Source organism: Atractosteus spatula, chromosome 8 (genome assembly GCF_055471065.1).
Source record: "Atractosteus spatula isolate fAtrSpa1 chromosome 8, fAtrSpa1.hap1, whole genome shotgun sequence".
Classification (NCBI taxonomy): Eukaryota; Metazoa; Chordata; class Actinopteri; order Semionotiformes; family Lepisosteidae; genus Atractosteus; species Atractosteus spatula.
In genome coordinates, this window is record NC_142713.1 from 6165911 (window position 1) to 6180231 (window position 14321).

Here is a 14321-nt window from a genome sequence, read left to right on the forward strand (position 1 = left end):
CCGTATGCACCGTACACTACATGGTAAAAAGCTGTTTATCTAAATCTGACAAAACAAACTGATATTCACTTATTAGCTAGAAACGGGTTTAGTTTCAAGTTATTTTATTGCTGTTTTTCTATTGACGTACAAGAATTAAGAATATGAAATTAGTTCTACAGAGAGGGCCCACATCCTGCACTGTCATTCCACTGTTTTCTTATCCCACAGTATGCTGCTTCCTTAATGAGGCGAGTCAACATCAACCCGTTCTAGTTCTGTTCTAGCAGCAATGACATCACTAGTGCTGCAAGTAATTGGAGTTTAACTTTACTACTTGGTAAGAGCTACTCATCAGTGGATGAGAATAGTACTGTAGTTGTAGACACTGGCATAGTCAACTGGAGACAAAAAGGATTCTTTGTCCAAACTATTATGGGAAGAGGCAAGAGGCAGAGGGTAGCAGCTACATTCAACACAAAGCAGTGTGGAGAATCTGAACATGCGTAAAAATATTAAAAATATTTAAGGGGTACATTTATTCTTAATTCCAAAGACCTTGAACAGGCAAAGAGGGACAAACCGGACCATGAGGATACCAGAAGCGTGGAATTACACATTCTGTACACAGACAAAATATAAATATTCCCAAAAATTTGGAAGCTCCAAATACTACCACGGGATGTTCAATGACCAGTCATCAGAACCTTGTTTAATGCCTTCTCCCCAAAGACTGCGTCTCCTGTAATACAGGATCACCACACCAGCATATCGGTTTTGGATTTCTTGTGCATAGGGAAGAATGCTCTTTTTCCATAAAATCCAATACTGGCAAGAGGAGCCTAGCTTAATTTTTTAGATTGACACATCAGGACTGTGTTTAAGTCTGATGGTGACCAATGTTGCTTACCATTAGTAAGCAATAACAGGAATAACCGTAACAGTATTAATAAAAGTCTGAAGACTAATCAGATTGTTTCCCACCTAGTGGTCAGAAACTAATCCACAGCTTAATTTTAATGGCAATTCATTTACCGTTATCACATTTTTATTTTGTTAATCATGTATAGTACTGTAACACCACACATGCATCAAGAAACTAGATTAAATCATTCTCTCTGGGCTGAATTACTGTGCTTGTTCACATATTTTGCTAAATACATGCTTGTACAAGCCTGCAGTAAATGCACAGCTGTAGTCTCGTTCAATTGTATACTATTACATTGAAAAGGGAAGTTTGGGATTTTGATTCCATATTCATTATGTCATGCTTTCTCAAGGCCACTAACTGATTTTCACATGCAGGGATAATGCATAGGTTCAGTGCTGCACTGTGAAAATGACTATTGCAGAGTAAATACAGTACATACTCGTCAGCAAAATGTTTCAGAATACTGCTTCATGCACTCGAACGTAGGCGGTCATTTCACATCACAGACACCTCTTCAGACTCAAACGCACCATGTTTATATTGCATAATACCTGCTGACTATAAGAACAGGTGCATAGCAGAGGAAGTCACGAATACTAGGGTACATTATACAGGTTGAGCAGGACTGAAACCAATGTGATGTTTGTGGGGGGTTGGGGGGAACATTTTCAAGAAACTAACATTGAAGCATCATTCCTTACAAACAGCTCCATTACATTTCTGTAATGTGCCAGGACAGAGGGCTGCACCTCCAGTGAGTTCTCACTCAGCCCTCTGAGTGAATGAATTGAATTAATTAGAAGGAGTTAATGTTCTTACAGGAGCTCTCACTTGCAGTACTTGTTCACCACTGACGGGGCTACCTACAGGATATAATCACAGGACTGACTCTCTGGGATCAGGGTTGCAGATGTAGGTCAAGGAGGAGGAGTGTGGAATTCGAGCATCAATTCTGAATGTTGCAGGACTTGTTTAGGTAACCAGAAGAATGCCAGGAATTCAGACTTCACCACAGCACAGGATACAATAGCAGAGCAGAAACTCCTCACTCTCACATAAAGCCAGTCATTGTTTATAAGAGAGAGAGAGGTGTATTCCAATGAGTTTTGATGATTTAGTGGACATATTACCAGAACTATTTATATGTATGTATTCAGGGATCATATTGGTATTCATACCAATTTGCATGAAGTTAGATGTCACCTTGTGCTCTTCATTGCCCATTAAAGAAATGGAAAATTATAAAAGCAGACGTATGGAAAACTTCAAACTGAGGGTTTCGCAGTTGAGGCCTTTTAAAATGTAACTGTCGCTCATTAAAACAATTGAAAAGGCGGAAAACAGCACAGTTGGGACTCCCTCAGCAGACACTGAACTAAAAGGCTGAGAAAATCGAAAAAAAAAAACATTTTACGCGTACATTATAATGGTGACTACAGTGCATTAACCGAGCTGAGCAGACGGACAGAGTTACCTGCGGGCGGATACGAATTGATTAGTAACTGACTTTTTGAGAAGTCTCGATTTGTCCGTATGTCGCAGACTTCAACTTCTTTCTGGAGTCAAAAGTAAGTCGCTACACCAGTCTGTCGCCACACGGGGGTGTTATGTCGCGGCATAATCAGCAGAAGAATGAACTAAAATTGCAAAGACGGGATCCGCAGGTATCGTCTTCTTTACAGCAGCCCAACAAGACTGCTCAGCTACTATACTGTATATAGTCATTCATTCACCTTCACCTCATTCAACCTAAGGTACTGTAGATTCGGGAAGAAAGAAAAGTCACTCCCCTCAGAATAAAGCACCCTTTTCATTAAACTTCAAGCAAATAGATCTAAAAGTAAAGGATTTCACATGCAAAATCCCTGTAAACCGCAATACAGGGTTACCCTGTAGGGATCATACGTCTTACACAGCTGACAGCGAGTCAAACGCTACAGTGAAAAGTAAAGAAACGTTTGTGTAAAATAAAATACTTTCTAACAATAGAAGGTACGTCAAGTGTGACGAAGAAAACCCCGCAAATTACGAGGACGTGCTCTGAATCTCACAGAGAGTGGCATTTTGTACAATCTCTTGTTGACATATTGATCTAGGCGAAACTGGAGTTACCAGGACATTTTCCGATACTTCTGTAACGGATTGTCGGGGTACAGCATAAACTCACTGGGTATGTACAAGACACGAATGAATTCTAGCGCTTATTTTCGACCCTACCTACAGTCGATTCCAGTATTTTGGGATTTCGCTCTGTGGGTTATGCCTAAATTATACAAAACCCCCAACCCAGCTCTACAATAGTTTATGTGCGAAGGAATATTAACCATTTTTAGGCGTACAGCAGCTATCGTTAGAGGCATTGTTGAACCCTATTCTTGTTTTTACAGCTAGTTATTAAATGCTCCTGTGAAAGGCCTTCTTGCGTTTTTTTCTAATTTATAATATCGGAGTAACTTTCTTTGCCTTAGAAACGGGCAGACTTTATAACGCTCTGGCAACAAGTGAAAGGAGAGAAGTACTGTAGACGCGGATGAACAGGTGGCACTTCTTTATCCAAAGAGTTGCGGAAGTTTGGAACAAGCTGCCGAGCCGTGTCGTTGAAGAGAATACCCTGGCGTCACTCAAGTTAACTGCATTGGAAGCTCAGGGAAGCTACTGACTACCAAACAAATTAATAGAGTCAAATGCCCTTCTCTCATGCGTAACCTCTTGTGTTACATTGGCAAATCCAGCATTATAATTAATTTGGACGGCGGGTGCTTACAAAACGTACAGTAGATCAATTTGGAGATAATTAACACACCTGGGCGTTTAAATGAATATTGAAGTAGTTTAAGCGAAGTGTCTTGCTCAAAGGTACAAGCAAAAATGCCCAATATGGGGGGTTTGACATTTGAACCCGCAACGTTTCAGCTATGAATCCAGAGCCTCATTCAAGTATCAATAACCCACTTATTTTTCCACCTGCCAAAACAGTATGGAAAAGGTGGTGTGGCGCCTTTTGACGCTCTCCTTTAGAGCTCGTCAGCGAGAAAAAAAAAACTTCATATCGAGAAAACGAAATCCCTTAGTGTCTGCTTTGAAGATTACGGATCACTTACAGTACATGGGCTGGTATAATTCATTCACAAGTAGCCCACGGTGTCTAGAGCTTTTGTACGGGTGAATTCATCACAGCCTGGTTCTTGGAAAATGCTAGGAATCCCTACATGAGTGCTCTCCCATTTTCCAGTTAGTAGACAGTAAGCATAAGTTTTCACATTATTTTTCGTTGCTTACTGTGAAAGTCTATATAGGGAAAAATGCCTATATAAACCATAAGTTTCAGAGTGCATTTATCTGTAGCTAAATAAGACAAACTTATCAATGACAGTACCGATTCTTTTGTTCAAGGCGTTCTGAAAGATCGCACGTGTTTAACTGCACAGAGCCCGACCCATCCGCTGTGATTCAATAGAGAGGCGTGGATAGTCTTTTTTTTTTTGTTGTTACCTGGAGAATACCTGGAGCTATGAAAAGAACTTAAAATGTCGTCAAAACAGCAGGATCGTGGAGTATATGCAGGATGGCATTCTAAGACGATTTTTTCGTGTCCAAAAGGTTGATTTTGAAGAGTAGGTGTTTGGGGTGGGGTGGGGGGCGATATACCTGCAGGGATGTTTGAACAAGTAAAAACTGATTTGCTTGCAGCCTGAAAACGAACTTAAAACATAATGCGAGCGGTCATTCCTCGGGCGTATTTTTGTTTTTGCCGCTCCTTGTACTGTATATTGTACTCCAGCAGCTTTCTCTGGATTCCACCTCGGTGTTGCACCTGAAAGTTTAGCGGATATCCAACAAATCATGGAACTAGAAAAGAACCAAAGATTGTACGTGGCGTTGTTGGGCAACACGGCAACGTTTTCTGCGCTTGGAATGGTTGAAAAACACAGCTAGTATGCATGGGGATTTCTGACCAATTTGTTCTGTGAATGGCACTTGCTGGAAGCCGATAGATCATGCACAGACCCTTTCGCCAGTGGATTTTTTGCGTGTTTTTGTGTTTTGGAATCATTTATCTGAAACTGGGGTGAGTGTTTTTATAAACCGACGCAATGTGGTTGAAGCGCTTAGTCATGTGAAACGAAATCGTGTGTAAAAGTGAACGAAACGTCTGTCTCTTGCCGTTTTGCGCTGCGTACTGTATAGGCAAGTGTAACGCTTTAGTATTTATAGGTATCAATGGGGTTAAACAGTAATGGGCATGACACTGAATTCATACCCAGTGCTTAGAGCCTGTTTAATTCTGTGTTGTCCGTCAGGCGGTCTTGTTGAAATGAACTTGATACACAATCTCCTGTACATTTAGCAATAAGAGTATACCTGATAAAAAAAAAATCTTTGTAGAAATGTTTTAAACAAAATAGTCCCCCCTCCTCCTGTTGCCGTCTGTGCTGTTTTTAGTCTCGTCTTTGTACTGATAGTACTGTAATCTGCTGTTTTGCGTTTAGTCGTATACAATGTTTCAAGTTCACTGCCAGATTTTTCAGTACCTGTGTAGCCTCATCACATAGCTGTTGGCTGAGTTGTATTTCCACATTCCACAGCCCAGACGGAGTGCTTACCTGTTTTGCAATACCCGAGCTTGATTCTAGCAGGGCCAATGCGTATTGAGTTTCAGTCTCTTATTTTCTCTCTTTTTTTTACGGAACTGAACTGACACATTCGTTTCATAAGAGTTTTTTTATTACATCAGCCTGTCCTCTTGTGACAGCCTCATCATCCACCTACAAAGCAATGCAGGGCGACGGGAATTATTTTCGGTCTCTCGCCGTTAAATGAATAAAGTTTGCGGAATGTGTTGTGTTGAATTTCTTAAGGGAGACACTATAAAGCTGTTGGTGATAGCACTTCCATTACAATAACACAAGCCCAACCAAGGCACGGGAAAATTAATTTCAAACAGAGAACAGGCACACCTTTACACAAAGGGTTGGGGATGTCTGGAGCAAGTTTCTCATGCTATTAAACCGATACCCTGGTTTCGTTCGTTCAAAAAAACACTACTGAAAACCAAGTGATCTAGATAGGCCCAATAGCCTCGCTTCGGTTGTAAAAGTTCTTATGTTCAAAGATCATTCTTCTGAAGTACAGTATATTTTAGTAGTAAGTCACACATACTGTACAACCCATAGAAAACCTACTCTTTCCCACCCCGGTCTGTATGGACTCCATACTGTACGATAATTTGCGGTTGTGGGTATTTCAAACAAATAACACTTCACACATGCGCGCGTTGTAAAACAGCTGTGTATTTATGGTAGCATATTAACAGGTGACTTCAATGTTCTAGGAGTGAAAGTTTAACCCGCTGAGTTGAAACGATAGTGGGATAATAATCAAGTTTACCAAAATGGGAAAGCAAAGAGTTATTTGTTACGTATTTCATAGTTTCATTAAGCTTTGCCTTGAATTCTGTATACAAAAAAAAAGATGCTTCCTAGACTGCTTATACAAAATGCCATCCTAATACCGAGATTTAATCTATCACGACTAAGTGGTTCATGTACAGTAACTTTCCAAAACGCCATAGACCATACAGTATGTATTACAGAATTACCAGAAGTGAAAATCAGTGCGGCGGTTCAGAAATTAGATAAGAACCTGCTTTCTAAGCGACAACCAACTGTGCATATTTTAAAATTTTCCTCCCCAGATTTTGTACCAAGCTCATATTGTGTTACTGACTCTGCAAATGTAAACTTCTTGGGCTGAACCGGCAGCAAACGTTGTTTGGCGCGGGTACAATGTAGAATGTGCACCTGTAACGTTATACATACAAGGCTGTATGGAGTTCTCGTTGTTCATGGGTTAGACCTACTGTGTCTTATGGCCTGCTCCTTAACGCTGTTCTGTAGCATTTGCTCACCGGTAACCAACTAGACATTTATATCCATTTCGATGACATTTGCTCCTCAAACGTTAGACATTGTGTTCATAGAGAGTTGTTACAACGTCATGTTTTTTTTTAGCCAGAGAATAGTTCAGTGATGCTAAGGAGGTAACTGGACACGTGACTAAGGACCGACTACACTTTGTAGCCAATACCCATTCATTTGCAACCAAAAGGTCCAGTCAGCCTCACACAATAATGAACACATTGCCAAATAATAAACTGCTGCATTTCAGTTTGCCTCTTATTTACATTGCAAATCTTTGACGAAAAACGTTATACTACGAGTGCACTCAATTCTATTTTTAAAACGTTTAACGCAAGCACTGCAAACATGGTTCATACTAATTTTATTAGACAAGCACAAGCAATTTCATACACCTACAGTATGTATTGTATGCGTTTGTGTTTCTTACCACGTTCAATGTGCAAAATGTGTTCTCCTATCCGATGTGGCATAGTCTTCTACCGGCATATTCTAGCCATCAAATTATAAATATACACAGATCAAAGTCTGATGTGAAAAGCACTATGATTTCACCATGCAAGCTAAGAAGCGGTATAATTAAGTTTAAACCTAGTACTGTTACTAAGTATAACTTTTATTAGAATTTCTAGAGCCAGTGCTCTCCTGTATTTTGCGGTACTGACAGCCAGGGGCCTACTAATAATCCATAGATCCCAGTTTTCACCTTTCCAAGGATCTTAAAGGATAACATTCTTTTAGATCTCTTAGAGCTTTGTGCCAGTGTTCACTAATTACAGGAGAAAAGGCGTCACCTAATCGATTAACACACCAAAGACTAAGGCAACGTTGAAGGATTGGACTAGTGATAAAGTCAGCTCATCGTGATCCGTGAAACAGGACAAAACATCCCAGAAATAATTCAGAATGTTTTCTAGAGGAGCCTATAACTAATTTTACTGCCACATGTAGTCGAGCCTTTCAGTTCATGCAAATTCTGTTTTCAATTCACGGATGTTGTAATATACTGCATATGCAGTACACGTTTTCTTCGGTTTGAGCTAGAGTGACCATAAAGCGCTTTTTAATTAGTATCTGAAAAAGCTTCATCACCAGGAGATGGAAAGCGATATGTAACATTTGTGCAAATAAGAATTAGAGGAATGCAGCTGTTAGTTGGCATCCACACTGTAGATATTGATGCGATATTGTTTTTTTTTACTAAAAATAAATAAAAAAAGATACAAAACTGTGACAAAGACCTATGAATACGGTCTTGTCCTTTACATCTTATCTGGGCACACAGTATGATCTTTTGCTATAGTACATCATATTTCTGATGTTTAAATCAGAACAAATTAGGATGACAGTTCCTCTCTTACCGGGTAAGATATTAACAGAACAGAAATGGCTGGAATCTAATCTCTCCACTTTTAATCACTGCATCTAGATCTTGGTTTCCTACAGATCAGACGAGCTTTTTTTGGCAGCCTTTTTGTCCACAGTAATACGCTCCTGCAGCTACAAAGATAATAGTATTACAAATTTTACGAAATTAATTGGCAAAAAGAAACTTTATGATCTAGGAGCTTTCCAAGAATGGTGGCGAGTATATCTATGCATTCATATAAACTTTAGTATAGGCTATATCGTTTAATCATTATTAATCTGTTAATAATTATTGCTTTCCCCCCTTTCTCTGAAACCTGGAGATACAGGATGAAGTCATAACCTCTTTTGCCATTGCAGAATAAAAAAAAAAACAGATCTTTTGTGTTCAACGACTGGAAGGTTGCTTTTTCAGAACTGTTACAACTGTTTTCAAACTGGTAGGAAATAAAACGTGTTCTGTAAGTAAGCGCCAGAGCACAAAGTCACAGCCTCTGACTAAGCTCTGAATAAACAGCGGATTGCGTTCAGCGGAAAACCGGGCTTCTTGTATTCTTGTATGTTTATTTATCGAACCGCTTTATTTTGTTCCATGTGATGAATGAAGGATTGTCTCCGGAGCCGATCATTGTCACTCTATTGTCCCGTTGTGTTACAGAAGTGGGCGGATTGTTGTGCCTCTCTGCCCAATGGCAGCCTTGTCTCTCATGAGAGAAGAGAAATGCTCTTTCTGCCATCCAAAATCTCTTAAACCATCATCATTCCAGCTCGAGAACCACACTCTGTAACAGCTTCTACCGCCGAGACATGACAGAGTCAATCTCCGAGCCCGCAGCACATACACTGCCCTGGGACATAGGAGCTGCATAGCACCAGCAGTCAGCCAACACCGCAGACACATCACATTTAACCAGGGGAACTGCGATCCGTTCCGTGGAAGGGGATTAAAACGCGACAGGACTAAGGAATTACTTGACTTTATCCGAAAACGGCCGCAGTTCCATGCCATGATGATCATCTTCTCGTCACGCAGTGTACTGCTGTCAGTGTATTACCCACAGATATTCCTCATCCTGACCAGTGGTAGCTACCTGTAAGTTTAAACCTCTTAAGAACTTTTTTTTCCCTGCGTTATACCATATGATGATTAAATTATGTGGCGGTAAAAGGTGCTGATGATGCGATGTACTGCTTTTTTATTGAGGCTCTTTACTTTCGCAGGCAGCGTCAGATCGAGATGCTTTAAAGACTTAAAGTGTGTAAAACTCCAGGATTACAGGATTTTAATTAATGCTTTTATTTCAAAAAGTTACTGTTTGGTTGTCTAAGCGCCTGCGATATCCCAGGTCTTGTAACATGTACTGTATTGGCTTTGACACACGGACAAAAAGACCGAGATACCTCGATTGTTCACCTGTTTCACTTCAGCAAGGCTTTTTAGATTAAGCTAACGTGGTACACTTCATTCGCTGCATTGACCCAGGTGTTTCAACCTTTTTGTTAAACACTTTTTTCCCCCCGATGTACTTATTTTTTACTAAAAGCGTGTAAAGAATCACCTCCTGAATTATCATTAGCATGATGGAGCCGATTATGACAGTCATGATTTTTAAAGAGGTTAAAATAGTTTAAAATGACCGGGAAAAGCCTAATATACACTTTTTTTCCTGCCGATTATACAAATAGAAAAACGAAAGTTTTTTTGGCGAATCTAGGGATAAGATGTTAATCATGAACGATACGTACACTGAAGTCCAAATTAAAGTTTCAAATCTGCACAGATATCCGTGTCGCTCTGTTGAGGCGTCTTGCGCATACTGTGAAGGCTACCTGTCAGTGCTTGTGAATGGGAATTATTGTTTATTCATTACATCACTATGAACTGTACTTACATGCAGCTTGGAGGTTATAATTTAAAACCACATCTGGAAAAGTTGTAATGAAACATCGGTCGGTAACATGCGGTGTTTGAGTGACACTCTCGAGCTTAATTGCCGCGCTGTAATTACAATAAGAGATTCCAGTACTTTCTAGGGAGAAAGTTTTATTTTCGCGTTAAAAATAATTACTGAACCATACATTTTTATCTTTGTGCTTAGACCCCAGACTTGATGCTAAAATAGATGTGGTTTTTGGTTACAGTTAAAAAGTGGGCATGACTATGTTTAGCTTTGGTTTGTACATTAGAAACTACATACCATTGTTTGTTTTTATAATTTAAACCTGCTTTATTCGGCTTACAGCATAATTTGATATATTTTCGGGAAGGGGAGGGGGGGGGGTGCAGTTTCAGATGTGCTTGGAATACAGAAAAAAAACGTGGTTCTTTCTGGGGGCATCGTGCTTTTCAGGTTTCAATGAGTTCTTGCTGTCAAAAGTGGGTATTGAGGATGGCGGCGGGATGTACTGCTATACCAGTGACATTCATCTCGGTTATCACCACCTTTCAAAAACAAAAGCTTGCCAACAGCTAGACGTACACGCTCTTCTCTTCTGAAAGCAGTCTATTTGACGAGAATGGTGAAAATTCGGGGGGAGGGGGGGGGATCCCATTCATAAAATTGCTGACTGTTTTTGCTCTCAATCAACACATGACGAAGACGATAACAACGGGGCAGTTCTGCTTAGTAGCGAACTACTGAGGAGTTAACGTGGAAACCCTCTCTTGTCATTTTACGTCTCGAATCGCGCCACCCTCCAAGTGCCCATAAACGCGTAGATTAACCAATAACGAAACCCATTGAAAGGAGCTTTAATTGAGATTGCATGTCGTCGAGATTTTAGAAAATCATACAATGTACACTTTCTTTACCTCTTGTATATTATATTAGAAGGAAATCACTTATTAGGCAGCAATAGTCTGGAAGAAACCATGCAGCAAACAGTTTCCGATGCAAAATATTTGCACGGTTAAAAAAAAGGTTTTGCGACATCTATTAGTCTGTACACAACAGATAAAACACATAAAACCGACAGTGCACATAAGTTAAGATTTTTGGATCTCTTTTCCAAAACCAAACACTTTGCAGACTTATTTGAAGGCGATTTTACTACCCAAGGTTGAGGAAACGGCTTTAACACCTTGGTCCGTGCGTCCGTTTCTTTATTTACATCATATTCCTTTCGACAGTTGTCAGGGCGCAACTACTGCTAAGAACGGAGAAACTTCTGGAACGACACCCACTGACAATGCAAAACCCGAGAGCTGTGAGCAGAAACAGGCCTGGTTTCAACTCTTCAGACAGATGCATTAGTGAACGCGTAAATCCATAAAAGTCTGACCTTAAACTCATTCATTTTGAAAAAGCGACAGGCATAAAAAAAAACTGAAGTGAAAACTGCCACTTATGAGTTTAAATTCATGCTTCTTTCCATGGGGTAACCATCTGACTTTTTAAAAGTTCCTGTATCTGATGTTCCAATATAGAGCATTTGGTTAGACAATTCAAATATAGACTTCAAAATATCCGGGTTATAATTCTATGGTTTCCTGCTGACAGCCAAATGGACAATTTTGGAATGAGCGTCTCATTTCGCTACCTTGCTTGTGGCTTGTAGGGAGATTAGTATTTCCCGTCCGATTTAATCTCCCATTGATTTGGGGGAATTAAAATGGTTACAACCTTAACACAATACTCAGGTGCCGACAGTGTTGCCCCTAAGACCTTCATTGTAGCAGCTTTTGGCATGTTGATATCTTACTAAAAACAAGATGCACTACAACCAGGAAATTACTGGAGGAAATCAAAAATCGGTCGCAATCGTGGATATTATAGTCATCGGCACGGCAGTTTCGAAAGGAGCAGTTCTGGTAGTTGTAGCAGTAGTAGTGTTTTATTTAATTGCTGCCATTATCTTCCCAAGTGGCTCGCATAAAACAGCATAACTATGAGAAAATACAGGAAACTGTCAAATGTCACTGCATACTGTACTTCAAAATACAGAGGTTCAAAAAGAGCGTAGCATTTACTGTAAAATACAAAAAAAAGGTTGAACTACTATAGATATCAGTACTGCACAACAATAACCTGCAATCAGATTAATATATTTATGGTTTTTGTATTAAATTGACACTTGTGAGATTCGGTGCAAGTCAGTACGTTTTTCACTGCTCTGTGTGAAATGTGTACATGTAATGAACTTGGCCTTTAAGATTAAGGATCGTTATGTTTATGTAATCCTCAAGATCTAGCTCAAGAGATTATTTGGCCAAGCATCTTGCTATTTTGGGAACAATACCGTTTCATTTTTTAAGATTCCCATGTCCTGTGAATAATTAAGGTGTTGATTTTAGCTGAGTGTTTTCACCTACAGTAGGTGTGACTTATCAAACAAATAAACATGTTCCCCATTAACAGAGTGATCATTTTCGTAGGAATTAGGAGCAAAGTGATCCTTAATATACAACTGCAATTATTAAAATGGCACTTGAGTTCTTTCTTGGTCAACAGACCAAATCAAAATCCTGGGGATTCTAAGCACCGAGAATAAGCAAACCGTCCACAGAGTAAATACTGTATACTTGTTGATGTATAGAAAAGAGCCATCATCAAGGCAGTGAAGTTGAGCATTTAAGCTTCCAGTAGACGCATCCGAGCTCGAAAGCCTGGGAACATTTATTTTACGTTTAATTAAAGTAGAACAAACTTACTGCAGTAAAGGATTTAAACTTGTCATCATAAGCACCGGGACACACATACCAAAGCCCATGCAACTGTGGGATCAGCTTAGTAGCTGATGATACAATCATTCTCAGACATCAGCTAACAAATAGCTTCCTTTTATTTTCTCACACAATTAATACAGTGGTTGAACATATTAAGGGGAAAAAAAATAGTGTCGTATCACAAATGTGGAAAATACAAGAAAATGCTAAACCTCTAATGCTGCTATTACATTTTAAGTCTCTTAAACGGTTCTGCTTTTCAGCATTATGAAAACTTGTTGAAAATTCCTGTTCCACAATTCATTTGCTCTTTGAGGCAGCATATTTGAGAAGAATGTTCTAAAACATTTTATTTCATCAGACTACAATCGATGAAGCTTGACTAAGATTGTTGCGTCTTGTTTCCTTCTCAGATACAAATTTGTTCGAACTTCATTCTAGCAGTCTATGACTTTCAGCGGCTTTTGAATGGATTCTATTTGTGCTTTTACATTTCCGCTTAGCCTCACAGTTTTTGGTAGGACACTGGTTGAACAGTTTGTTTGTTTAAAGTCCTATGCGATTGACTTCATCCCATATCATAAATTACTAAATGTAAGAGATCACTTGTGATGGATCACAGTTAAACTGTTCCAAGGCTTTAAAAATTGACAGTATAATCATTACTTATGAAACCTGCTGGACTGTAACTCAGTGAACCAGATTGAAGATACTTAGCTCCTTGTTTTTCCCTTAGTTTTTTGCCCAAATATTTACTCAAATTATTTGTTTCTGCATTGCCTTCTGGCAAAATCTCTTTAATGTAATAGTAGTTTTTATCTTCATGCGTTGTGCACATATTTTAAGAGGGAATATACTTTTATCTGTATCGAGACAAGTGACATTTCCTTGTTTGTTGTAATACTGTACTTGTTGTGAGAGAACATTACCAAAAATTCATGCATTCATAAGGTCACGGACATCGAAAGTGGTGAAGATCTACATTTCCTGGCTTGATATCCACACTTGCAGTAGTTTAAATAATTGAAATGAATGAATGGCTGCCTTACGGTTTGTTACATTTCAAAATATTCCTCTGTTTTTCATTATATCATTCTTGTTAGTCTTTGGTCAGAAATTGAATCTAAAACACAATTCAATCTTAATACAAATCAAACCAAAACACGTTTTGAAGACTTGTGCAGAAAATTTGCTTGGCCATCAGCTTCGACATTTGCGATTCCAGTATTGCTTATAATAAATAAACAAATTAAGTAGACCATTATAGAACCAGGAGCTAATATCTTAATACAGCGAGGAAAAAGTGCAAGTTCAGTAAAGTTTGAGTGATACAAACAGTTCTAAATCGATACTGCATGTTCATTGTAATATATTGTAAAGTATTTCAATATTAATCCAATAAGAATGAATCGTTCTGCCCTCCTAAAGACTGCACAAGGTCAGAATCCTACGGAAATAG

At 39.1% G+C, this 14321-nt stretch overlaps 1 protein-coding gene across 2 annotated transcripts in view; it reads left to right on the forward strand.

Annotated features, from left to right (window-relative positions):
• The first annotated feature begins 4834 nt into the window (after positions 1-4834).
• wnt7bb (wingless-type MMTV integration site family, member 7Bb) overlaps positions 4835-14321 on the forward strand; it is a 72665-nt gene continuing 63178 nt past the window's right edge. Inside the window, exon 1 of one of the 2 annotated variants that reach the window (XM_088924035.1) lies at positions 4835-4979. In XM_088924035.1, coding sequence (XP_088780161.1) covers positions 4909-4979 — 71 coding nt within the window. In that variant the 5' untranslated portion in view covers positions 4835-4908. Of the gene's footprint in view, positions 4980-9203; positions 9290-14321 lie in introns of those variants that run through there. The other variant, XM_088924036.1, reaches the window with a different exon arrangement.